This window comes from Scomber japonicus, chromosome 16, assembly GCF_027409825.1.
Source record: "Scomber japonicus isolate fScoJap1 chromosome 16, fScoJap1.pri, whole genome shotgun sequence".
Lineage (NCBI taxonomy): Eukaryota > Metazoa > Chordata > Actinopteri > Scombriformes > Scombridae > Scomber > Scomber japonicus.
In genome coordinates, this window is record NC_070593.1 from 7267483 (window position 1) to 7292876 (window position 25394).

At 40.0% G+C, this 25394-nt stretch overlaps 2 protein-coding genes across 4 annotated transcripts; one reads left to right on the forward strand and one right to left on the reverse strand.

The window, feature by feature from the left end:
- Positions 1-1497: 1497 nt before the first annotated feature.
- Positions 1498-6304, reverse strand: LOC128375500 (enhancer of rudimentary homolog). The gene is made up of 4 exons (XM_053335864.1): positions 6240-6304; positions 5100-5187; positions 3015-3135; positions 1498-1633 (listed from the first exon to the last, which is right to left on the reverse strand). The coding sequence occupies exons 1-4, from the start codon at positions 6240-6242 to the stop codon at positions 1531-1533; spliced, it is 315 nt and encodes a 104-aa protein (XP_053191839.1). The 5' UTR covers positions 6243-6304; the 3' UTR covers positions 1498-1530.
- A 465-nt stretch (positions 6305-6769) lies between these two features.
- On the forward strand, positions 6770-19623 carry psen1 (presenilin 1). Of its 3 annotated transcripts, none has more exons than XM_053336087.1 (11): positions 6770-6884; positions 9094-9179; positions 10940-11304; positions 11590-11731; positions 12977-13044; positions 13176-13396; positions 14255-14353; positions 15087-15179; positions 15275-15451; positions 17092-17210; positions 17419-19623. In XM_053336087.1, the coding sequence occupies exons 2-11, from the start codon at positions 9144-9146 to the stop codon at positions 17572-17574; spliced, it is 1476 nt and encodes a 491-aa protein (XP_053192062.1). In that variant the 5' UTR covers positions 6770-6884; positions 9094-9143; the 3' UTR covers positions 17575-19623. The 3 variants fall into 3 exon arrangements, with proteins under 3 accessions (XP_053192062.1, XP_053192061.1, XP_053192064.1); XM_053336086.1 differs by having other exon boundaries at positions 6776-6880; XM_053336089.1 differs by lacking the exons at positions 6770-6884; positions 9094-9179 and having other exon boundaries at positions 11078-11304; positions 15087-15176.
- Positions 19624-25394: the final 5771 nt, after the last annotated feature.

A 25394-nucleotide genomic window follows, 5' to 3' on the forward strand; every position in this document is an offset into this window, starting at 1 on the left:
GATGTTTTTCTTTTTTTTCTACTATCATTGAAGTTCATTTTTATAGTATTCTCTTTAAGTCCCCCATTCATAGAGTAAGAAAGTCAATAAACGCGCTTTTTTTTGGCACTTGTTATATTGTGCTAGAGATATAGGGGAAGTCACCACATGCACGTTTTTTTTTTTTTTGCACTTTTTTTGAGATGAGTAGGGTGGAGTAGGGTAATGTGGGGAATTGACTAATGTTGGACAACTAAGCTGCAGTGCATTTATCTCTTTTTCTATTCAATGATTTTAAAGCTAACTATTATTTTCCTACTGTGTAACTTATATTGTTTAAAATTACACATACAGAACATACAGACTGCTTGTTGTTTAACCTAAAAATTATAAGCCTACTAAATTAAATGACTAAAAGTGCACATTTCAGAATGTTTTGGCAGATAAGGCTGCTCTGTATAAATAAAAGGATTTTGTGTCCCAGCTTACGAAATCCACAAATTCTGACACTTTTGAGTACAATATCCAAAAAAATGCTCTGGTGCAGCAAAGAAACATCTTTCTTACTGGTCTTAGGTGATGATGTAATGTATTGGATTCATATGTAAATAGGGTGAACAAGTTAGAATTACTAAAAAGTGTCCCACATTACCCTAATCCACCGTACAATACTGTAATAACTTGAATAATGTGGTTTGGGAGGGGGGGGTGGGGGCACAGATGTGGGGTATTTTAAAAAAAAAGTACAAGACAACCCTAAACAACCAAAAGGAGCAAAGAAAATGGATATATGAAGTGTCAATATATGCGAGGAAAGGTGAAAGAAAAGACTAAAATGTGATAAAACAGTAAAAGGAAATAAAAAAAGGATTGAATACAAAGAAAGAAACTGGTGGAAAATCTGAATTATTTTAAAAGTATAGAGAACTACGAGGAGCCTATTTTCCCACGCTCAGTAAAAATAAATAAATATAAAAATCAATAACTCAAGACATGCTTATTTGCAAATATTGAGTGACAAGGAGGGGGAAATAGCATGAAAATGAGCAAGACTGCAAGACAAATCATTCTTAGTAGCACTTTCAACACAGTATGTTAGTAGGAGAAATGATGAAAGATGAAAATACAGATAAATTAGGAATATGACAGTAATACAGACAAGACAGAGCAAAAAATAGGCAAAAAAAGAACAAAAAAAGTAAATAAGTAAAAATGTTAAATAAATAACAGGGAAATCAGAAATAACAGACCGAAGTAATAAAAGAAAATCACCATTTAGAGTTTTTTTTTTAAAGGAAATCTTTATTAATAAGTCGAAACATTAAAAATACAAAATACACCCCCCTCCCCCACCCTCCCCCTCCAAACACGCACACACACAAGAATTTAAAACTTTGTGTAAAACTTTCTCAGACACAAGTTACTCACACGTTTTAAACACAGGTTACAGAAAGCAAAAATAATATTGACGCCCCCCACTCCCTCCCTCCCTCCCCTCCCCTCCCCTTCATCCTCCTCCACCCATCTCTCCATCCAGCTCCTTCACAGGCTTCACTTTGCTGCCTGCTGGGCCTGACGGCGAAGCAGCACGTAGATCTTCTCTTTGATCCAGTCCTTGTTGTACGGCTGGTACGTCTGTGTGTCGGCGCGATACCTGAGGCAGCACGAGAAATGATATCAACTTTTTATATTCCATTATTTTGTCACGGGGGCTGAGTTAACTATGTACAATCTGTGATTTTATGAGAGATGTGCAACACTTTTCTCTCTTTGATTGTTCTCTTCTGGGGGTGAAAAGTCAAAAAATAAAAGGTAAGAACAGATGAGTACAAAGAGCAATGCTGTATCATGTGGATATAGTGTAGTTTTGTTTTAGTGGACATAGTAAATCCAGATGTTTGAGTGTTTTTATTCATCTATTTTACCAGCAGAAAACCAAACATGAACCAGTATGACGACTCTTTCTAAGCTTTTCATTACATTTTAAACAAAGAGTGTGTCAATATTTCTTTTCTCAAATGCCTGAAAACCTCATTCTCACACAGTTTGTCTCTGAATGACAAAAAATGATTCCCACAGTCTTATGGTTTTTTCTTTTTCCTTCACAGATTTAGGCTTTTTCCCCCAAATATGTCCCCACCACAACATGAATAATGAATACAACTCTGCATGAACTCACATTCATATCTGGGGAAGCACTCCCAGAGAAAGAGAATACATAAACAGGTAGACTGAGAGCCACACCTGTCAACCTCTTACCAAGAGCAGGAGGAGCGTATTATACCCACATCACCAACCCAACATTTATTTTAATAGCAACTCAATCCCAGTTGGATCCTCATCAGGTCAAACTAATGAACATTTTATTTGAGATTTGTACATACTTTTATTTTTTTGGCCTGAAGAAACCCAACTGGGATTGATTCGTGGTCTACTAAAATAGATTTGTTTGGGGTTAGTGTGCAGGCATTAAAAACGGTTACCATGGAGAATAATTTGAGAAACTATTTTAGAGGTTTGCAAAAACATTATGTTCTATTTTTAACCACACAAAATATTCCCCTGTTTTAATACTTTTTATATCGCTGTATGTTCCATATTTTGCCTGAAGCCTTCATGGAAAGGCAGTAGAAGGATAACAAAGTGTATTACACAAATATATGGCTCAAGTGAGACGTTGTGTGTTGATATTTGTTGTCTTGTAATGAGACATTTTTATGGACCATCTCATATTCTCACAATAAAGCGAGAAAGTGGAAGCATCTCTGACACCATTCACTGACAGTCAGAACACACTTACCTGAGTTACACAAAAGTGTTGCTTACAATATAAGTAAAGCAATACACTAAATATCTGAGCAGACTATCCTTGCATGGAGTCCAGTGAAAATATTGCTACTCCGTTCAGTTAGTGGGTTCCTTGTTGAAACTCAGTTATGAAATCAATAGCTACTTATACTGTATGGACTTCATTACTCCCTCACAGGTCTGTATATTACCAACTGCCTTCATATACTGAAGATGATGAAACTTACACCAAACAGCTGAGGTCAGCCAGGTCGTCGATGAAGTCAAACAGCTGGCTGATGTCGTATGTTATCGATGGACTGTTGGGGTTCATTCTCTTTAAATGCTCCTCGTACATCTTGCACACACCTGGGCAGGAGACAGAAAATTTTAAACCTTGTAAACACTTCTCCCATTAATTAGTTGAAAAAAACATTTAAAAAGCACATTTTCATAGTTTTCTGTAGTGTTGTAGTCAAGACCGCACCGACCGAGACCAGAGAGTACAGAGACAAAGACTTTTAGAGGTCGAGACCGAGACAAGACCAAGACCATATATATCAAAGGAAAATCATGACAAAACATCAAAATGTGAGTTTTCTTCAGTGTTGGCCACGTTACTTTGAAAAAGTAATTATAGTTACTCATTACTTCTCCCAAAAAGTAACTGAGTTAGTAACTGAGTGACATCAATGTCAAAGTAATTAATTACCAGGAAAAGTAACTGTTACATTACTTTTTTTTAAAAAGTTCAAATATGTCATATACCTTGGCTGTCCCAATCAACAACAACAACTGGCCCAAATCACGCTCAAAATTCAATTATGCTTAAGAAATGTACTAAAAAGAAGTTAATAATAAAATTGTACATGTAGCAGATGTGCAGCGATTGAATTATTCCTCAAAAAGCAGCAACAATATAAACTTCTCTTAATATAACTATGAAAAATTCTACTGGAAATGAATAAATAAATAAGGCCCGGTGAGGAAAGGGGGGGGGGGGGGGGGGGGGCGATTAGTGTAATAAGCACACAGAGCTACCAGGACGCCTTGCTCTCACACGCGCTGTATTGATAGTCACACCCTGTGTGCAGAGGGCGTGCCAGTCACTCTCACACTGACACTGGGCGGTAGTAGCTGCAGCTTGGGGAAATCTTTACACTACCAATGATTTGAAGTTATTAGCTGTTTTTGAGAGGATGCTTTTTCACTGTTATCAGTAAGGCATGGACAAAAAGCCTATCAGCGGTGGTCTTGACCGGTCTCGTTAAAAAAACCTGAGTCCGCCCAGTCTGAGACAGAGACAAGGCCGACTAAAAATGCCCTTGATTCCGAGACAAGACCAAGACCATTTAACTACTTCATGTTCAGTAAATTGTTGGCTGCATAAATCATAGTGAAATCTACATTCATCTATTTCCAAGCCATGATCAAATCAAACCAAAAGTTGTATCCAATCATCTGTTAATGTGTGTGAAAATAACGGCTTTAGAAGAAGCTAAATGTCATTTTACATATGAACGACTTTATAAATATTGAGGTAGCTGCCTGGTTTTATTCATCAGTCCTACACAAAACAACCATCATCTCCTCATATGAGACAGAGAAGCTGCATACATGACCACAGTAATTATAAATAGATTAAATGCAATCTTTCCAACCACTTATACATGATAACGACACTTCAACAAATGGAGAGCTTTTGCCCGGACAGTTTAGAACGTTACGACATGAACACACATCACCACAAATCTGTATTAGAATAGAGGCTGTAATGAGCTCTGCTAACCCAACGTCTCCCTCTTAAAAAGCAGAATATAGAGTTAGAACCGACCGGTCTGATGTGTGTAGAGATGTGTTTGGTTATACTGTAGCAGCCTGGTGTCATTAGGAGATTAAATGAAGGTAAACACAGTGAACAGCCTGGCGTAAAGGCAAAATATCAGTCCAGCTGCCTTCGGATGCTGCAGGGATTTAATGAACTGAAGCAGAAGCTGTTCATACAGTATAAAAGATCTATGAAGAGCAGATACTGGAAGAATCACCTACATTCATTTACAGATGGTGAACAGTGTGGCTAATCAACATGATCAGAAAAACACTGGAGGGGGCTTTAATCATGAGACTGACATCACATGTACAATCACTACCACATTTATCAAACAAGAGGCATGTCTTAAAGAGACTTGTGTTGCGATGGAAGGACAGGCAACAAAATCACTGAAGGATGAAGAAGAACATTGTGTACACCAAAAGTAAAAGCACAAGTGTCACTAGGTTAGATCAGTCTGTCACTAGTGCAGAGCAAAAAAAAAAAATCACAATTAGTTTACCTTCCATACACTCGTTGACTGACTCATAATCAGCATATGTTCTTCCCTCTGGCCTCTTGGTGGGCTGCACCAGCAGGATGGTGTGGGACTGAAAACAAAAACACACATGTAAGAGTGTTGTCAAATAAACATCATCTGTTAAACATCATGGACAGCATCTCACATCCTCTCCATGACCTGCTGGTCAAACAGTGGAGAACTTCCAGTTAACAGACTTCTTCAGCACCACTGTGACAAAGAACGCTACAGGAAGTCAGTCCTGCCAAATGCCATCTGCCATCCCCCATCTCAACACAATGGCTATGGCTATGTGTCAGGATGGGGGACTCCTCTGACAGACTGCTCACCTGGACTTTGATTTTCACATCTGTTCAGACTCATATTTTGATCATCTTTAAAGTACTGCCTTTATATACTGTTATGTACACTCACCAGCCATATCATTAAGTACCCCCGTGCAATCTAATGCCATCAACAGCTCTGCCTTAAGTTTGACATTTATGAAGTTTTATACATTTTTATTTTTTTGTTGACACTATCAACAAACTGGTGTTTCTAATATTTTGTCCACTTCATTAACATACATGAGGGGGGCAAAATATTAGGAACATTTTTCAATATAATGAACTGCAATACAACACCACCACATCACTTTGAGTACATTATTAATGTTTTAACATCCACCATGCACCTTACTACCGTAGCAATATGTGGCACTGATGTACAGTATACTACAACATCATTGAACATGTCAGTGTATATGTCGGGTCCCTGTTCTATTTTTAGTAATTACATTTTTCTTAATAGCTGAGTTAGTCTGCTTAGTTTTTGAACGATTTAACCTTTAATTGCATTTGGTTCTTTAACCCATCTCATTGTTTTTGTATTATTGACTTATGTCAGGTTTTGGTGTACCACTTTAATTCCTCTTTTATGATTAAATGACAAACTATTTATCTTTATCTGAGCTGCTAGCTGCTCGACACATTGCTGCTAACATTAGCAGAGCGCCGGTAAGCTTTTCAAACAGCTGTACTGCAGAAATAAAACCTTAAAAAATGTCACTTTCCTTTAAATTTGAATGAACCGCACGAGAAAGTAAACAGTTGCACAGTAGATATTGCATCATAACGTACTCACCATGTTTTAATAGTCGGGTTTGATCGAGGGTTTCTTGGTTCCTTGCTTCTTCTGAACGCGTTGACCTCTGACACCGGAAGTACAACCAGCCGCAGATAATTTAATCAGTTTTATAATGGTTTGCCTTTTTATCTTCTGGTGTTTATTTACGAACTAAAATTAAATTCTCGTATTTAAAAGAGTTAAACGGATGTGTTTTGTTGAAATGAACGTTGTGATTTTTAGCGTAAATAAAATAATTAAAATAAATGATCTATAAATCTCCCACACAGCGCGGTGACTATGAACACACCATACCGGAGCTGATTTAATCAGGTTTGTAATGGTTTGCTTTTTGTTACCTTTACCTTCTCCTGGTGGTTTACAAGCTAAAATTAAATCCGCGTATTTTCAAAACATCAGATGTGGGGGTTTTTGTAATTAACGTTGTGATTTTTGCGTAAAAAGAAAATAAATAAATGATACATAAATCTCCCACACAGCGCGGTGATCATGAACGCAACCCACCGGATGCGGTCAGCGGCTGCAGCCGGAAATTCAGTGTGAAGACAGGAACAACAAAGAAGGGAAGAGTCCGGGGTTTTAAACCTACTTTGGACCACGCCAGGGAATAAAATCCAGGAAATTAACCACTGTCCATAGTAGGTATGTTTCCTCTTCTAAGACTGTTATTGGATAACTGTATTAACTTTGAGCAGAGGCTGGTAATTTAAGCTAACGGTTAGCTTCCCGCTGCGGCCGCTAACGAGCCATTTTAGCGGCTAATGATAAAATACCTCTGAGGGGAATAAATACGGCTACACAAACAACACGACCGACCTCTAACATCCAGCTATAGACCAAGAAGTGACATTAACTGTAGTGTAATCATCATAATAATGTGTGAAGGTTACTTTCCCGCAGGAGTAAATGGTTGAAAAACCCTTAAAAATCCGCATGGTGATGTGAAACTGTAAACTGAAAGGACAGCTTTCAGTACACAATTTTCAAATTGTGTCTTAACCCTTAAACAGGCAACGTGCACCAGGAGATACAGAATGTTTAACATCCAGACAGGAGCATCATTGGTTGAGGTGGTCACTTACACTCAGGGTTCCCACGGTCATAGAAAACCTGGAAAAGTCGTGGAATTTTAAAATGTCATTTTCCAGAACCAAAGAATTATCATCAAATAAGTAAAATCTTTGAAGGTTTTTGAAAAGCTATGAAATATAATCCTCCTAATGTGTGCTAGAAAAGGGTTTACACCCTTAGTGGTCGTGGTCCACTTAGACCCCTCTTCATTAACAGACACTGAAAAAATCACTAACTGTCATTCAACAAAATGTTTTATCTGGCAATATACAGTATAAGCTTTAATGTGTGTGTGCGCGCGCGCCTTTGCCTGTGTGCGTGCTGTGCCAGGTGTGCAGTGAGCCCCAACCTATAAAATGCTGTACAGCTGGAGGACAGGTGACAAGTGTGTGTGTATATATATATACTTTCAAGGGCAAATTTTAGACCAGTTAATTGGGGACTGCTTGTCCTCCTGCTACACAGCTGGGGGGCATGATGTGTGTGTATTTGGAGATGGGGAGTGGGCATTAAAAATAGAAAGAAAAAATATAGAAATGTGTTTTATTATATTTAGTAGGCCACTGTTGAGGTTATAATGAAGTCTTTTCATTTTTTTTTAATTAAAAGTGGGTTCATCATTTTTTTAGTTTTTTAGTCAAAAGTGAGTAAAAAATGGGTTAACTGAACACAGCAGGAGGGTACATTTTGTTTTGCTGTCTATAGTGAAATTAAGTCAAAGTTTTGAAAATTATCATGGAAATGACATTATGGATCCTTGAAAAGACATGGAAAAGTTTTGAATTTTTTTCTGTGAAAATGTGCAGGAAAGCTGACTGTTGTTTTAAAGCCCACTTAAAAGATCACGAACCTCCCTGTAACATTGATTTAGATTCTTTTAAGCTTATCTTAATATAATACTCCCGTATTTAAATTGAAATTGTTATTAGACTCGTCCTGTCCATAACTGGCTCTGAAGTGATCCCTGACTACTGACAAGTGCAACATCCACTGTGCTTATTCAGTGTAAAATTTATTTTAAAATATGAGTCTTTAGCTGTGGGATCAATCCAGTTGATTTCTCTTAAAGCTACAATCTCTGTGTTACTATCCTCCGGCTGCAGCTTAGCAAGGAAACACAAAGAATTTCTTTTATTTTATGTGTCTAATTAAGATGATAATAATAATAATAACAACTTTATTTATATAGCACCTTTTTAAAAACAGGGTTTACAAAGTGCTTTGACAGACAAAGCAAAGGCAGCACAAAAACATACAACATAAACAGCAGTAACAAGTTGAAAGTAGAAGGCAAGGAAATACAATAAGGAGTTGATAAAAAAAAAGATTAAAACATAAAAAATACAATAACGATGAACAAACAACATCACATGAAAGCAAGTCTGTAGAAATTAGTTTTAAGAAGTGATTCTTACTACCGATTCTTTGAGCCTTATTTCCTCAGGCAGGTCTTTCCAAATCTGAGGGGTGCGGTCGCATTTAGATCTCAGCCTCGACTTTGGTAGAGCAACAATTAAGACCACCAATGTCAGCTGAACTCAAGGGTACATTTTTGCACTGTTTGAGGACTGTGGATGTTGTTCCTCATCTCCTGTATTGGTGTCACAATATTAAAGGATCATGTTACAGCCACTGTGGATAAGAGGAATAGTCACACAGCATTCAATAACTCATTCATTTTACATATGGGCATTAAAATAGATGATGCACAGGTATATCTTCATTGTACTCATGTTTTTGTACCACAAAGATATTTTTTTCTCCTGTTTTCTTTCATCAGGGCAAGAGACTTTGGTGTGCATGTGAGGACAAGTGTCAGCCAAGCCAACCATGGCGAACAATGCAGAGGATATTGAAAACAACGTGGTCAGTATGTCACACTGGTTCTGCATCTCTGTCCTTGTATTGAGTAATGATTACTTAACACTTTGGTGCAATTGAGGACTTCATCAGCAAGTCACTGATGAAAGAGTCATTTGTTTGTTAGTCACTTTCTGACGCCACACCCGGAAGAGTTTCAGCCAGATATTTTGTTTTTATTTGGCCTCTCCTACAATAAATGACCCAGGGCAGGATGATTATGTTCTGATAAGGATGCTTTAGACTTTGAAACTTTAAGGCAGGAACTTAAGGAACACGAATGCAAGCGTGGTACTTTGCTCCCAGCTTTTTGATTTACTGTAAATAAAGGGTGTGGCTTTTCTTCGCCGAGTGAAGGAGTCAAAGTCCCCCTTTACTGTCACAGTTCACTTAACACTAATCCTTGTCCAGTGTTTTTCTTACCGTTATCTTTCTTCATACATGCACACAACAACAATATTTGTCTGTCTCATCTTGAGGGGAAGTACCAAGCGTTTCATTTCTGTCTTGACTGGGAAATTACGGTCAGTCGAGCCAAGATTAGGTCAGCTAGATCATAAATGAGGTCACACAGCTGAGTTAGTCCAGTTATTGGCTTTTGGTAGACCAATGGTTACACAGCACGTTGGTCTAAATAAGCTTGTCCTTTATTCTACGATTGCTGCTGGAGTTTTGACTTTTTTTCCTTTGTCCGTGCACCCTGGAAGTAGGTGAAGTCGTGCCAAAAACCAAACCCTGCTTCTACAGTTACAGGCTTTTAACACACATTCTGATATACTATTACCACCCTAAGTAACTGCGCCCAAAAGTAGTCTGTATCTTTTGTGACCGACACTGGCTGTCTTCCCAGGCTGAGAAACAATGCTGCACACTGCACAGTGAGGTCATTCTGTACAGCAGCCTTTTTAAGAGCTGTGGCAGCTTTCACTATTCACAACGGTCTCTGGGGATGCCTCCTGTCTTCATTTCTGTGTACTTCATGTCTGCGCTGCTGCATGTCTTGACTCGTCTGGCAGTCTGACAGTTTTAGTTCAGTCTCCTTGATTTTCCTGCTTTATTTTGTCCTGACGGGACAGATCCTCAGGGTGAGTGGGAACCAGCGCTGTGTTGTTATCCTTGGAGGAGCTGGGCTAGCGTGTTTAAATGTGCCAGTTAAGCTCTGAGAGGAAAACATGGATGGCCTGATAACAGTTTGCTGCAATGTTTGTCCAATTTGTTTGCATTTTTGCCAACAAAAACATAATGAACTCCTTGAGTTGAATGTAGTTGATCTGATCATATAATTGCCATGTTCACATATTTTCTTATCAAGAATTTATACAGATTTGAGTAGTGGATTTTTTATTATTGATGTAGCAACCCTTTCAAAATCTCTGGTTCTCATGCTTACGCGGCCTCCACATACAGAATTTATAGACAGTATTGCATGTTAGTTGCCCTGGTGGCCTAGATTAATAACCATGAGCCAAAACATCCCAGGTTCAAGTCAGGCCAGGGACCTTAGTTGCATTTCCATTAATTCCTGTGTTATCAACTCTCAAATTGGCATAAAAAAAACAATAAATACTGTTTAAATAAAATAAATATCTCTTGTCCAAAAGATATTCCGTTAACTGTCATGCAGGGCAAAAGAATGGGGGATTTATAAGTAGAAATGTGCTCTTTATAATTTATGTCTGTACACCACTATTCCACAAATTCCTGTAGATTTAGTGTACGTAGAACATATATTTCTTCTGACATATTTGTATCTCTCACACCAGCAGGAGCAACAGGAGACCAATACGGCCCAGGTAGCCACTCAGCAGCCCCAAGAGGCTGGAGGGACCAGAGCTCGTTCCAGGGGAGGAGGTGGAGCTGGAGGAGGTGATGGTGGTGGAGGAGGAGGAGGAGGAGGAGGAGGAGGTGGCGGCGGTGGCAGGAGCGGTCCAGAGCAGAACGGGCAGCCACCCGCCGCTCGGCCTCCTCCTCGTGTTGTGGAGGCCGAGGACGATGAAGACGAGGAGCTGACCTTGAAATACGGAGCCAAGCACGTCATCATGCTGTTTGTGCCCGTGACCCTCTGCATGGTAGTCGTCGTGGCAACCATAAAGTCTGTCAGCTTCTACACTAAGAATGACGGGCAGAGATTGTGAGTGTTAATGACCCTTATCGAGCAGGTTGTGGTAGGATGGGAATCCAGACAGACTCAAAGCTCATTTGATCTTATTTGAATGAAGTGTAATGTAGCCACAGTGCCACTAGGTGGAGTTAGTATATCATACCCACATAGTTTGAATACCATTGCATAAAATCCTTAAAGCATAGACTAACTCCAGCTCAGAGCACATAAACGTGATGTTTTATATCTTAAGTGCTTTTCATATCTTTGTCTCAGGTGTGTTTTTGTAATGTGTGCTTGAATTTTCACCCCTAGGATCTACACCCCATTCCCTGAAGACACAGACACAGTAGCACAGAGAGCCCTCAACTCCATCTTGAACGCCACCATCATGATCACTGTGATCATCGTCATGACATTGGTGCTGGTGCTGTTATACAAATACCGTTGCTACAAGGTACATGTCAACGCTTGTCACGTCACACTACACTGCATGTGCTGTTTTCCCGTTAAGCCCTGGCGTAAGGTGACTCAGATAATGATGTTTGAAGTTTGGTTTAACTCGGTAGATCTGGCTGATATCCAAAATGTGTCTTTAGGTTTATATACAGCACTGTGTCACTTTGGAGTCGCTGATGGTTTTCTGGCAACCGCAACGTGACAACAAGACTCCAGGAAGTCACTGCTCGCAGCCAAATCTCCCTAGAAAAACCACAACATTTGTGTACAGATTAAACAAACAAGATATATCGTGTTAGTTAGTGAGTGAGTGTTAGAGGTGTTTGGTGGTGGATATTATTACCTTTGGACTGAGCCAGACTAGCACGTTCCCCTTGTTTCCAGACTTTGTGCTAAGCTATGCCAACACCTGGCAGAGGCTTCATATTTACCACACAGACGTGAGAGTGTTAGCTGTTGGCAAGAAAATATTTTCCAAAAAGTCAAACTCCTTAACCTTCTCTTAATATATGTCATTAGTTTAATAGAGAGATTCTTGAGCTGACTGATGCACCTTATAAAGCTTTTTTTAGAATAAAGAACAAGACGTATCACTTTCACGCGAAAGGGCATTTAAGGACCTTCTATTCTTCTGAATCATTACACCTCTTAGGTGGGGTTTTTGCTGGGAAGTACATTATGTAACCAAACTCCATGTACTAATAGTTTTACCAGCATGTGTCCTGACTTGCTGAATACAGGTGTACTTATTAATGAAAATAGCTGCATTCCATTTAGGTGTGCCAGTTTCAAAGCCCCGTTACTCTGTTAGTACTTCAGGACACGTGTCTTACTGGGATATTTCAGTGGAACGGAGCCATTGGTAATGTCATTACTTCCACCTTTTCTTTACCTCCTTTAACACATCAGTAAAAATATCAGCAGAGAGAAAGGTCTGTTAGGACACTAGAGTTGTTTTACCCTAACAAGTGAAGGAAAACAGAATGCAGTCCAGAAATCATTTGTCTGCGTATATTTGATTAATAAAAAACGCTGAAAACCAAATTCTTGTTTAAAGCAAACATCCGCAGCACCAGACAGGTGGAGCTGAATACATCAGGACAATGGATATTCGCTTTCCAAACTCTTGTGGTCATTGTATTGCACTTTTCTGGTAAACCCCACCCACCTGGTAACCTTGGTAATAACAAACATTTGCAGATACTGATTTGTTGAAACAGATGTCTGATCTTTGCCTTCACAGGTGATCCAAGGTTGGCTCTTCTTCTCCTCCCTCCTCTTGCTGTTCTTCTTCTCTTACATCTACCTCAAGTAAGCCACACCTCAACTTTTTGTCATTTCCATGCTTTCTTTACATTCTCATAAATGCTAAGTTGTCTTGATTTTTAATGAGAGTCTATCCAAGTATTTCTGACATGTGATGAATCTGATTTGTCCTACAGAGAGGTTTTCAAGACCTACAATGTTGCCATGGACTATATCACCTTAGCAATAATAGTTTGGAACTTCGGAGTGGTGGGCATGATGTGCATTCACTGGAAAGGACCGCTGCGGCTCCAGCAGGCCTACCTCATCATGATCAGCGCCCTCATGGCCCTGGTTTTCATCAAGTACCTGCCAGAGTGGACCGCCTGGCTCATATTAGCCGTCATATCTGTCTACGGTAAATCCTCTCCACTCCTTTTTTTTTTTTTTTTGCTCTGACGTCTGTCTGCTTTCAGGGAAGACAGCTGAACTCTTTACTCAACCTTTGATGATGTTTTTTTTTTGTGCAGCATCGTTCAGTCATCTGGTTCCTTTTAGTAGTTGTCATCCACAACAGAGCAACAGTGTTTGAGGAAGAAGATAAAATATGTTCTTTTATCTTTCTTTCAAAATAGTATATTTAGTTTTGATGATCTTATTTTATTTTAGAGTAATTTAGAATTATTTTTGTTGTATGTATGTAATAAGGAGTGGCAGGTGTCATCATTGGTGTGCTGAAAGGAAGGATGTGTCTCAACCTTTTACACAAATATTTTAAGGTAATGCACGTCAGGGAAGGAAGTGGTAAACTTAAGACTGTCACTCAGCCAGCAAAGATAGTGGCCCACTTCCTGTAAGGTGCTTTCCTTCTGGCAGCCAGATGTCATTGCTCAAACTGGAGATTAATCAAAATGATAGAGACAGAGTGTTGTAGGTGTCGTGATTTTATTTCACACATTAGAGAGGTGTGTTTAATGAGAGTTGTTCATGTACAGAAATTGTTTAAATCACAGAGATTTGGGATTTTAAAGAACTTTCCTTATCCAAGAAGAAATCTTTAACAGCTATTGATTTGATTTTGGTCTAGAGTTATTCTCTCATATACTTTATTGGACCTTTTTCATTACAGAGTCAATTGTATTCAATCAAACTTGTAGACCAGCTGTCTCCTATTATCACAGATGTCATATCAAGTCGCTGGTTTTGGTCTCTCAAAGAGTCTTCTGTTTTGTAGCTAACATCTCTTGTCTGGTCTCTGTCTTCTTTCCTCTGACAGATCTGTTAGCGGTGCTCTGTCCCAAAGGGCCTCTGAGGATCCTGGTGGAGACGGCTCAGGAGAGGAACGAACCCATCTTTCCAGCTCTCATCTACTCCTGTAAGATGGATTTTAGTTACACATTACTACATTTATTAGTTTCAAGTCAAATTGATTCATAAAGCACATTTTAAAAACAACTACAGATAAAACACACAGACCAGTTTAACAGACAAAAAGGGAAGGCCAGGACAGAGGAAATGTGCTCCTGTTTGCATTTTCCTGTTAAAAGATGAACTGCAGCATTCGACTTAAGGTATGAGAGGGCTGCCTGGCTAACATCAATGTGTAAAGGGCATGACAGTAAGCGTCTTGAAGTAATCAAAAAGGAGTGGGGCAAAGAAACTCTTTACTTTGCAGAATAATAGCTGAAAAATAGTAGCTGGAAGGTGTTGACTTTAACTGGCACTTCAACTTTAACTGCTTCATGTGCTTCAGACGCTTGAAGTGGTTAAAGATCAGTTGACTCTTCAGCTCCTTTCTTTGACTTCAACTGATTGCCACTGTTTCACTCTTCAACCCGCATTCAACTCATTCCTTTCAACGGACACTTCATGTTCTTTTAGCACTTTGACTTCAAGTGACTCTTCAGTACCTTAAAGCACAGTCACTCTTTTCAGTCCTCACCAATCGGCTAAAGCTTAAATGTTTTCAGTACTGTCAGTGTCTTCTTTTAAACCTTTGGCCTTCTGTTCAACTCATTTTAGTAATTCAACATAAGATCGAACTTCATTACTTTAGTTTTTAAACCTCGAAACCTCCTCATATTTTGACTGTTCCACCTCTTCCCCAGCTACCATGGTGTGGCTCGTCAACATGGCAGACATCGACGGGCCTAAAAGGAACTCAACAGAAGCAGCTTCACCTCAGCCAGAGACTCAAGGTGGTGAGTGAGGGTGTCTGACAGTGCGGTCACTTCTCCAAAACACTTGATTCAAACAATGTGAGTTGTTTAGTCTGACTGCTATCACTTTTCTGCAGCCATGGTGTCTCCAGCTCCCTCCAGTCCATCACAGGACGACGGAGGCTTCAGCCAGGCCTGGGTCAGCAACCAGGATCACCAGCTGGGGGTTCTCCAGTCAACCGAAGAAAGCAGACGGGAGATCCAGCAGATGCCCTCAGATCGTCCTGTTGTTGTCGATGAAGACGATGAAGAGAGTGAGTGTTAAGATTGGGTGACATTTGTATGCAAACAAAAACATCTTGTGTTTAGAAGAGTACGTGCTGGGAATCCAAACATTTTCTAGTATGCATTTTCAAAGGTGAATTATCCTGAACGTTGCAGGTCGTTGGAATATTATTTTTAGCTTCTTAAATGTGAATATTTTTGGTTTCTTTAGTTGTCTGTGATAGAAATCTGAATATTTTTGGGTTGTGAGGCTTTGGGAAACAGTCATTGATGCTTTTCACTATTTTCTCACATTTTCTGGACCGAACAACTAACTGCTTCATCAACAAAGTAATCAACAATGAAAATAATTGTTACTTACAATCCTCATTCACTTGACTTATTGTTTCTAGTGAGGCTTTGTTCCTTGTTCTGGCCTGTGCACGAGCCCAGCAGAGATCATACCACTTAAATATACCTTTTATGTTTAAAGTTATGGCAGATGTAGAGAGATCAGGTCTCTTTGATCAATTCACTCATTTCTGTCATAAATGTATCAGACTTTCCATACAGCTAGACTTCAGACAGTGCCAGCAGCTCTTTAAAACACATTATGTCTGTCTCACAACAATTCAGTGTATCAGTGGATGATGAAAACTAAATTTAAACACTACATACTGTCCATTGTTTGACTTATTAAATAGTTTAGTGTCAAACGAGAGGTGTAGATTATTCTATCGTTGCTGTGCTGTGACAACAACGATCCTCCAAAATGTCAACTCTTTATGAACAAGAAAAACAAACTTCAGTTTATGTTAAAAAGACACAAATCAAGAGATACATGGTTTTCAATGGACAGTGAAGCTATGAAATCATTGTGTTTCATATGTTGAATATTGATCTATTCTAGACTAATAAAAACACTCAAATGATTAATAGATTAATTAATCATTATTAAAGAAAAGTAAATTCTAATTAATTTTGCACTAACAACTTGGGTCAGATGTTAACAGTATCACCTTAATTATTATCAACCATTCATATTTTAATGTATATGCAAATGTAATGTGTTGTTGTTCAATGTTAATGAGCAAAATGGAAGCTAAAGCTTTCATACCTAATTGTCCGCCCCTCCCTCTATCTCTATATACAGTTAAAAATCAGTATGAGGGGAAAAACCATCAAATATTCTTATCTAGTAAAATATGAGGGTTGTACATAAGGATAATTTCAGAATTACACGCCGGCTCTAATATGAAGCTGAACTCTATAATTCAAAGCTGTGAATTCCCAGATTGTCTGACTGCCTCCTCTCAGTGTATAATCATCATCTTTCAGTCCCCTCTTCTCTGAACACATAAAAACATTCTTAAAATGTTTTTATGTGTTCCCTTTTCTGTGAAATTAGTATGTATGTGAATACAGCTTTATGTTTTGGCTGCAGACTGTTTTTAGTCAGTAGATTAGGAAGTGATTATTTATGGCAATTGCTAGGTTTCATGTTTGTACTGTTTGGGGGCCGGCACACTTTCTAACTTAAAGCTCCAGTAAATATGGGGTCAGAGTTCTTGTTTGTATAGTAATTACAGTTAAGAAAAGATTTCTATGGGGGTTGGAGGGCGTGGAGCTGAAGTGAATCTCTTGTTTGAATTGACTCCACCCTAAATGTGGTGTTCTCCTGTGTTCTCAGGGGGCGTCAAGCTGGGGCTCGGAGACTTCATCTTCTACAGCATGCTGGTGGGAAAGGCCTCAGCCGCAGCCAGCGGCGACTGGAACACCACGCTCGCCTGCTTTGTAGCCATCCTCATCGTGAGTGACCACAGCTGCTTATTTTAGTGTCGAGTTCGAGTCACCGCAGCCTCATCTGTGTCTCAGCACAATATGTAACCCCACTTTAAGTGAACCACTTGATTGTGTAACGGGCCCATTTTTCTCCTTTTTCAAGGCTGATTTTGTTTGGTATACAATATGTCAGTGCTATTTCCTCCTGTTTTATTTTGTCTCTCTGCCCCCACAGGGCTTGTGTCTGACGCTGCTGCTCCTGGCCATCTTCAAGAAAGCACTCCCCGCTCTACCCATCTCCATTTTTTTCGGCCTGGTCTTCTACTTCGCCACAGACAACTTGGTACAGCCCTTCATGGACAAGCTGGCGCTACACCAGTTCTACATTTAGCAGGATACTGCCCTGATAACCCTCACCCACATAGCTCTCCAGCCAACAACACGAGAGCGGTCCCTTTACAGCCAGGGAACAAAGGGCGATGTAGTCGCCCCTCCTGCCCCCACATCCCCTCCTAAGGACTCATGATGATGGGACACAAGTTGTTTTTGTTCTGCCTTTCTTTCTGGCGCCAAGGGAGGGTATTCCCCACAACAGCTGTTCTTGAACATTTTATTTTTGTTTTAAACCCAAAAGTGACATTTCTCTAATCTGAAGCCGTTCTGTTGCATCAGTCCAAGGGACGATTGCTCCACTTGGGACCCCATCTTCACATCGTTTTTGCTGATCCCCGGTCTCAGGCAAAATCCAAACTAGGAGAAGTTAGTGGGAATATTTTACCTTTTATTTATCCAGGGAAGCTTTACAGGAGCTTGGTTGCTCTTTTTGTTTTCAGCAGCTTCCAGCGTCACATCCTCACACTTTCATATCTTGGAGCTGCCCAGTCCAACAAGTCTCCCACTGTCGACCACTGAGCAGCTCTACTGGAGCCACTGGGGCTTCACAGCAGGTGCCTTGCTCAGGGACACCTTTGACGGTAGCTGTTAAGAAGAGAAGAGACGGTTTCAATGAGTCTCCCTTCAAAGACTTAAACATCTTTCCTGTCGCAAGTCCATTTTCACGACTTGTGAGCTACCAGCGCCCCTCAAACTGAACAGAAGATTAAAAAGCCTTCATCAAACTAGTGGACACTCGATGATGATATTGATAATAGATTGGTAAATGTGTAGTGTGATTGTGTATGAGCTGTCAGTCACCAGAGAGTGCTTTCCTCACCGCTGTTAAGAATGGTTAGTCCCCTCCCCCACCCCTCCCTCACTTTAGACACGCTGAAGCTCTGAAGTCAGAGCGATTGAAGCCCGGAAATTTTTTTGCTCAACTGGAAGTTTTGATCATGTGGAAACATTTCATTGTCTCTTGCATTAAAATATGAGTGCTGTTGTTGCACCAAATCACTTGTGAGTTCACCATTCACTACATTCTCTGCCCTCATTCTTACCTTAAATCACATTTAAACTCACAGCGGGCAGCCTGAAGAAGAGACACACACACACACACACACACACACACACTTACACACACTTACACAAACACACACATTGACACGTGAGACTTGCCTGCCAAGTACTGTCAGCCACTGAGCAGTTCTGCTGGAGCAGTTGGAAGTTCAGTGCCTTGCTCGAGGGCATTTTAGTAGTAATAGTTGTTGTTGTTATTGTGGGACAGAAATGTGCTTTTCATTCTCTTCCCTGACAGAGATTTGATTTTAGTGTTTTTTTCCAACCTGTACAGGGATTGTAACCTGTGATCATCTGGTCACAAACTCTGAACCTTTAGGCTACAGCTGCCCCATGATGCTCGCCTGGTGCTGTCTGGAACTATGCTACATCAAACACTAGAGTTATTTCTACTATACATACATACACAGATACTGTTGTGATTTTCAAGATATGCAGAAGACAAATATTGTACTTTTTTTGAAACATGGAGATAAGTGATAACAAGAGTTCCTTTGCAGATCAGGAAAACTAGACATTTTTTAAAATCAAATTTAAAAGGAACCAAAGAGTTAAATCAAGGTGACAAAAAGGAAGCTTGATCATAAATAATAAAATGTGTGAAAACCTGAACGTGGTGGTTTCTCCTATGAGGTAATGCTGTCTGGTTAGAAGAGGACGAGCTGCACTGATTGCTCTTTTTTTGTTGCACTCAAATTTCATGCTTGCAAAGAAGAAACCAAGACGGAACAATACAATAATATTTGAGATGGTTTTTCTTTTCCCTTTTTTTTTTTTTTTTTTTTTTTCCATTTTAGGGAATATGTTGGGTGACTGGCTTTTTTCTGTCCTTCACATGCATATGTGTGTTATGCAAGGTTATTCAATTCAGATTTTGTTCTTTTTTTAAATAAATAATGAAACTGACAATATTCTTTTTTTTGTTGTTGTTTATTTTATTGAGTCTATGATGCAGATTCTCACACATCCAATATTTATTCTCAGACTGTGCAACCAACGTGGACCACATACAGTATATATGGCATTTAAAGTGATAATCTATGAAATTATAGTTGGGTTTTGTTTGTTGGCTACATCTCTGATGCCAAGTGGTGACTCTGTTGGTTTTTTAATTTTTTTTATTTTGCACCAACCAGCTGTAAAGTACCAGTCAAATTACGGGCGTTCACAGCACCGTGACATCTTTGCTTTTTATGATGTGCTTCTAAACTTTCTGCATGTGACGCTTGGTTTGTTTTTTTTCTTCAGCCACAATGACTCTCACTGCTCACGCTGCAAGATTACAGATTTTTACCAGCAAATTAAAGGAGTTTCATGAACTTTGGAATGGAAAAACTCAAATGCACTATAAATACCTCAAAGCTTTACTTTAAAAAAATAGATTCACAATGTTTCAATTGTCTCTTAAAACAGTCAGGTGTCCAGTTTTCCCTCACTGTCATCATTCCTCCTGTTCATACTGATTTTAAAAGATCTCCTACAAATATGCTGTGAGCTGTATGTGACCATACAGTCATTTAAAAGTTGATGTGGAGCTTATATGAGGCGCCAACAGTCTGAATTGGTCATATCAACTGGATATCTGCCACATTTACAGTCTTTTTAGCATCAAATTCACTCTTTGTGTTGCTGCAATGGAAGTACAGTAATAAAAAGTGACTTTGGCACTAAAAAGATTGTAACACTGAAAGATACCTACTTGATTTGATTAAATACATTTTTGCACAGGAGGATTTTGGCCCTGCTCACTTATTGTAAGTGATTACAATATTGATTGATTAAGAAGGAATCTTTAAATGGTCAGTATGAACAGGAGAATGACTATGGAAAGAAGAACATGTTTCAATGTTATTTTGGGCTCCTTATTGTTTTAAAACAGACTTGAAAAATTGTCACTTTAAGTACAGTGAGCAAGGCATGTTTATTTACTGCATCTAGCACATTAAATATACAAGGAAATAGGAAAAGTGCTATATTATGCAAGAGAATGAATGAACAATAAAAATAAAACTAGACTAAAAGAGGCAAGTAAAAGTAACAGAATTGCTAAATACTAAATAATACATTTGATTAAAAAGGCAAAATTCAATTAAAAGCTACTGAAAACATTATTTGACTAAATGCATTTAGTTACATTCCAGCACTTAATACATGATATACAGCACAAGCTAACAGAAAGAGCTGTGTGATGTGAGTTGTTTCTTCTGTGATACTGTGCTAATCTCTCTTTTCACTTGCCCCACACACACAGAGGTCAGAGGTCAGCGCCCCTGGCGTGCTGGTTTAACAGTTCAACACAGTAACAAAACGCTTTTTTCTCTCCCGCTTTGTTTGCACTGATTTCCAGCAAGCAAACCCTCCCGGGAATTGACGCAAAGCATCCCTGCAGACGGTGGGAACATTGTGGAAATTCCTCGGCGTGCTGGTACACTGACATCCTGCGCTCGCTGTCCCTCCATGCCAACTGGCTGACAGGCGCGGTTGGCACGTTGCCCAGAGCGCTGGACGCATTAGCTGTCACCATGGGGACCGTTTGGCCTTGCAGTCTGGGACAGTGGCACAGTATGGCAGTTTACCCAGAATGTTTAGCCTCATACTGCGACTTACCTAACACACCCTCATTGAGGCCTCATTCTGGCATGATGAGATCGGCTGGTGAACAACTAGAGTTAATTCCATGAAGCTTCTTTTGCATCAATTCCAGACACCTGTTCTGCTCAGATTAGGTTACACCACGCTCTTGAAACTCTGCTGGGCTGCATTCCCAGATAAGATTAACCGTCACTGATGACTTAATTTTCTCCAAACGATGAAGAATTCCTGCTCACAGAAAGTCTTATTTACTGTTTCTCTACAGATGTCATATTAGACGTCACATTCCTTTTGTAGGGATTTAAGTCTGTTTGCTGACAAGTGGATGAGACTATAGAGTGAACTGATGTAACCTGTCAATCACTGTCATCCTATGTATGGAGGGGACTTAGACAGGAGACTGGGTGGCTATGTGTCACACCTGTGTGCGTTAAAGGTTTCCAAGGATAGCTCTACTAAGGGGATTAGAGTGCAGGAGGGATGACTGCACCATGTGAGACATGTAAGGAATTGAGGATTAGACTTGAATAATCGCTGCAGACGGCAAACAAGCACAGACACTCAGCCACACAGGAGAAAGGAGACAAAGCTTGAACAAGAACAAGAACAAAAATACCATAAAGGCAAAAAAAAAAAATTGAGAAGATGTCTAAGGACAAGCTTGAGAGCCTGGTGAAGCGCATGGAGGAGACTCTGTCAGAGATGGAGCAGCTGAAGATGCACTGCGGGAGGCAGAGCGAGGAACTGAGCCAGCTGGTGGTGGAGCTCCGGAGAGAGAACCAGGAGCTGGTGGAGAAGTACAACCAACTCGGTGCGGAGATGAAGGAGGCGAAGGAGATTATAGACCAGCTACAGGACACAAAATATGCCTTTAACGCCAAGGAGAGGCAGGCGCAGAAGCTCAGTCGGCAGCTCTGAAGACCCCAAAAGGAGGATGAAAACATGACTGTAGGTGGATGTGACCTGGGTGTGTTCAAAACAGATTCCTGGAGGAAAACAAGACTAGACGAGACAAAGTGGATGGAAAAAACATCTTGTTGCAGAAGATTTATAAAGACTGGGTGGGCATGAAGTCTTAACTGGGCACAGCTGTTTTCTTAAACGTATAGGAAGTGTGTTTTTTTCCCTTCTCTGTCTGCGTATGTGTACATTTTAGGTTTGGAGGTGATGGGTGCCATGCTTAGTAATTTAAATGTTAGCTTAAATCCTGTGGCTGAGGGCTCCTTTTAAAGCCGTGGCTAGAGTTAATGACCGGGGATCAAAACTGGAGGTCTCTAAAAATGTGGATGTGTGGAATCTGGTTCACGAGTGGGCAAAGATTACCCACGAGGCATTGTGCTCATAAAAACAACACGCCTGACAGCAAGCCTGCACTTCACCTGTAAAGATTTTATTTAATTACAGCCACTTGGTATTATTTGGGTTGTTCAGGGACCAGAACAAGTGGGTGGTCACCTATTTTTGGACTTTGTAGACTCAAAGGGTTAAAAATACCTGATTATCCCTTCCCTTCCCACCCCCAGCCGTGTGAGATGTCTTGACCTGAGACTCGAAGATGTCTCACTCCACACTGGATCACACTCCATAGAAAAACAGAGCAAATGTGGTTTGATGTGTATTATTAATGTACCACAATAAAACGCTTGTCATTCTGTGTCAGGTTTCTGAAACTCATGATTACTCATGTTGAAGTAGAAAGACTAGAGTTGGGATTTGATGGGATTTTATTGAACCTGACTTCAGTATCGAATCCTCATAAAATCTGAATCTTTTTCAATCTTGTATTGAGTTTAGTTTTCAACAAGAAGTAACTTTTAATTAAAAAAAGAGAGAGATGACATATTTGATATTAATGCCAATAACAATGGAATAATGATTTGTATCTACTGTGTTTTTTTCCACAGAGTTAGGTAGTTTAAACATAAATTAAACTGACATCTACTTCCTCTCTCAACGAAAAATACCAAATATTCGAAAGTTTAAATCCTGGAAACAAAATGACTCCTACTTCAATGAACAGTCAATTTTCAGTGTAAGTGTGCTTCAAGTTGGAAGTTGTATACTGGGCCACAACTGGCTCCAAAGTAGTTGTGATATCTTAAATCATGCTCGTAAGTAGGCTACACGTGTTCAGCTCAGATTTAAGGTCAGGTCCTCTGGTGTCAAACTCTCCACAGACATCAGTGAAGCTCAGGCATCCAAATGAGAAAGAGAAAGTAAAAAACAGTTTACTCTTGTGGATAAGTAATAGAGCTAGAGCACAGGTATGTTTAACATATACTATTAAAGTTACTAAGCAGGATTTTCCTAACACTATAGACATGTATAAAAATAATCTCTCTCAATCATCACTTATGACATACTGGAAGTATCTATCTACAGAGACTCTGCCCTCTGCCTGTAATTTCTTATTTTCTTATTATTTTGTGTTTGGTACATTTCTGGGCATCAGCTTTAGGGCAGTGGGTGCGTATTCTCCAGCCAATAACAATTTATTTGTCTGATTCACAGCGTTCTTCTCGCTCTCTATATTAACTCTCTAGCTTGTTCGACAATCACTGCTCTTTCTCTCTCTCTTACTTGCTTGTTAAGCCGGAGATGTGCGGTCAGCTTTGAACGCTTTGTGTTTCGAAACACCAACTGACAAATCCTTCATAGTATATCTTTAATGCGTAAGCAGTCTCTCTCTCTCTGGGTCAGGCCCCTCCAAAGAGTCACCAGATAAATCAGTTGGATAGGAAAGAACAAAAAACAAATCTGTCAAGAGGAAATGTCTCTTTGGTGGAACCACAAACATCTGAAACTTAACAAAGAGACACAAGTACACACTGATTTTACACAAGACCTCACAAAACAGAAAGATTTGAAGCCACCAGTTTCATCTTTAACAAACAAATATTATATATATATATTTCTTACAATATCAGTTGTAGTGGGGTTAATATATTTTGTTACATACATATTGTAGTTGCTTTACAAATTATATTTTAGATACAAAACATAGGATCAACTGATAAAATGTGATCCATTGGTATAAAAGGGAAAATATCATTTTTCTGCCATTTTTCTACTGTTGTAATATTGGATGTCTATGTTAAATTCTAAAACTTGAGGTGAATGTATGTAAAAAGTTATCAAACGCCAGCGCTTCTCCCTGCTCAGACACTTTGTTAAAGTTATCTCTATTTCTCCCTCAAACCATCGTTGTACATGTATGGATGTATCTGGCAAGTTGCCATTTTAAGTCCATCCATCCATCCATCCTCCTCCGCTTTTCCGGGGTCGGGTCGCGGGGGCAGCAGCCTAAGCAGGGAAGCCCAGACTTCCCTCTCCCTAGCCACTTCGTCCATCTCTTCCTGGGAGACCCCGAGGCGTTCCCAGGCCAGCCGAGAGACATAGTCTCTCCAGCGTGTCCTGGGTCTTCCTCCTCCTACCGGTGGGACGTGCCCTGAACACCTCACCAGGGAGGCGTCCGGGAGGCATCCTGATTAGATGCCCGAGCCACCTCATCTGGCTCCTCTCGATGCGGAGGAGCAGCGGGTCTACTCCGAGCTCCCTCCGGACAACTGAGCTTCTCACCCTATCTCTAATGGAGAGCCCAGCCACCCTACGGAGGAAGCTCATTTTAAGTCATTAAGGAGAAAAAGAAGTGAAATCCTACCACTACTTATTGTTTCTTCTGGAAGTTAACCAATCAGAACAGAGTGGGCTCATCAAGAGGCGGGCCTTAAAGAGACAGGAGCTAAAACGGCTCGTTTCAGACAGAGGCTGAACTGACGGGCTGCATAAAGAGGCATTATAAGGTAAATAAATAAAGAGTGTTTGATTCCTTTTGGTTAGGGTCATGTTTATTTCCCCTCACCTCAACTACTGCAATTCTCTCTATGTAGGAATCAGTCAGTCAACCCTGTCTCACCTGCAGCTGGTTGAAAATGCAGCATCAAGACTCCTCACTGGTACCAAGAAGAGAGACCATATCTCCCCGGTACTAGCCTCTCTTCACTGGTTACCAGTGAGGTACATTTTTAAAGAACTGCACAGACTGGCATCAGGTTACATCATTGAACTGCTCATCTCCTTATTCCACCTCTTCCACCACCCTTTAGATCTGCTAATGGATCACTTCTCCCCATCCAACGCACCCAGTTAAAAACCAGAGGTGAT

Coding starts and splice junctions, on each gene's coding strand:
- LOC128375500 (XM_053335864.1), bottom strand. Junction 3,136..5,099: donor AGTCAACGAGTGTATGGAAG/GTAAACTAATTG, acceptor TCTCCTGCCCAG/GTGTGTGCAAGATGTACGAG. Junction 1,634..3,014: donor GCTGACCTCAGCTGTTTGGT/GTAAGTTTCATC, acceptor GTGCTGCCTCAG/GTATCGCGCCGACACACAGA.
- psen1 (XM_053336087.1), top strand. CDS start 9,144: ATGGCGAACAATGCAGAGGATATTGAAAACAACGTG. Junction 9,180..10,939: donor AGGATATTGAAAACAACGTG/GTCAGTATGTCA, acceptor TCACACCAGCAG/GAGCAACAGGAGACCAATAC. Junction 14,354..15,086: donor TCCAGCTCTCATCTACTCCT/GTAAGATGGATT, acceptor CCTCTTCCCCAG/CTACCATGGTGTGGCTCGTC.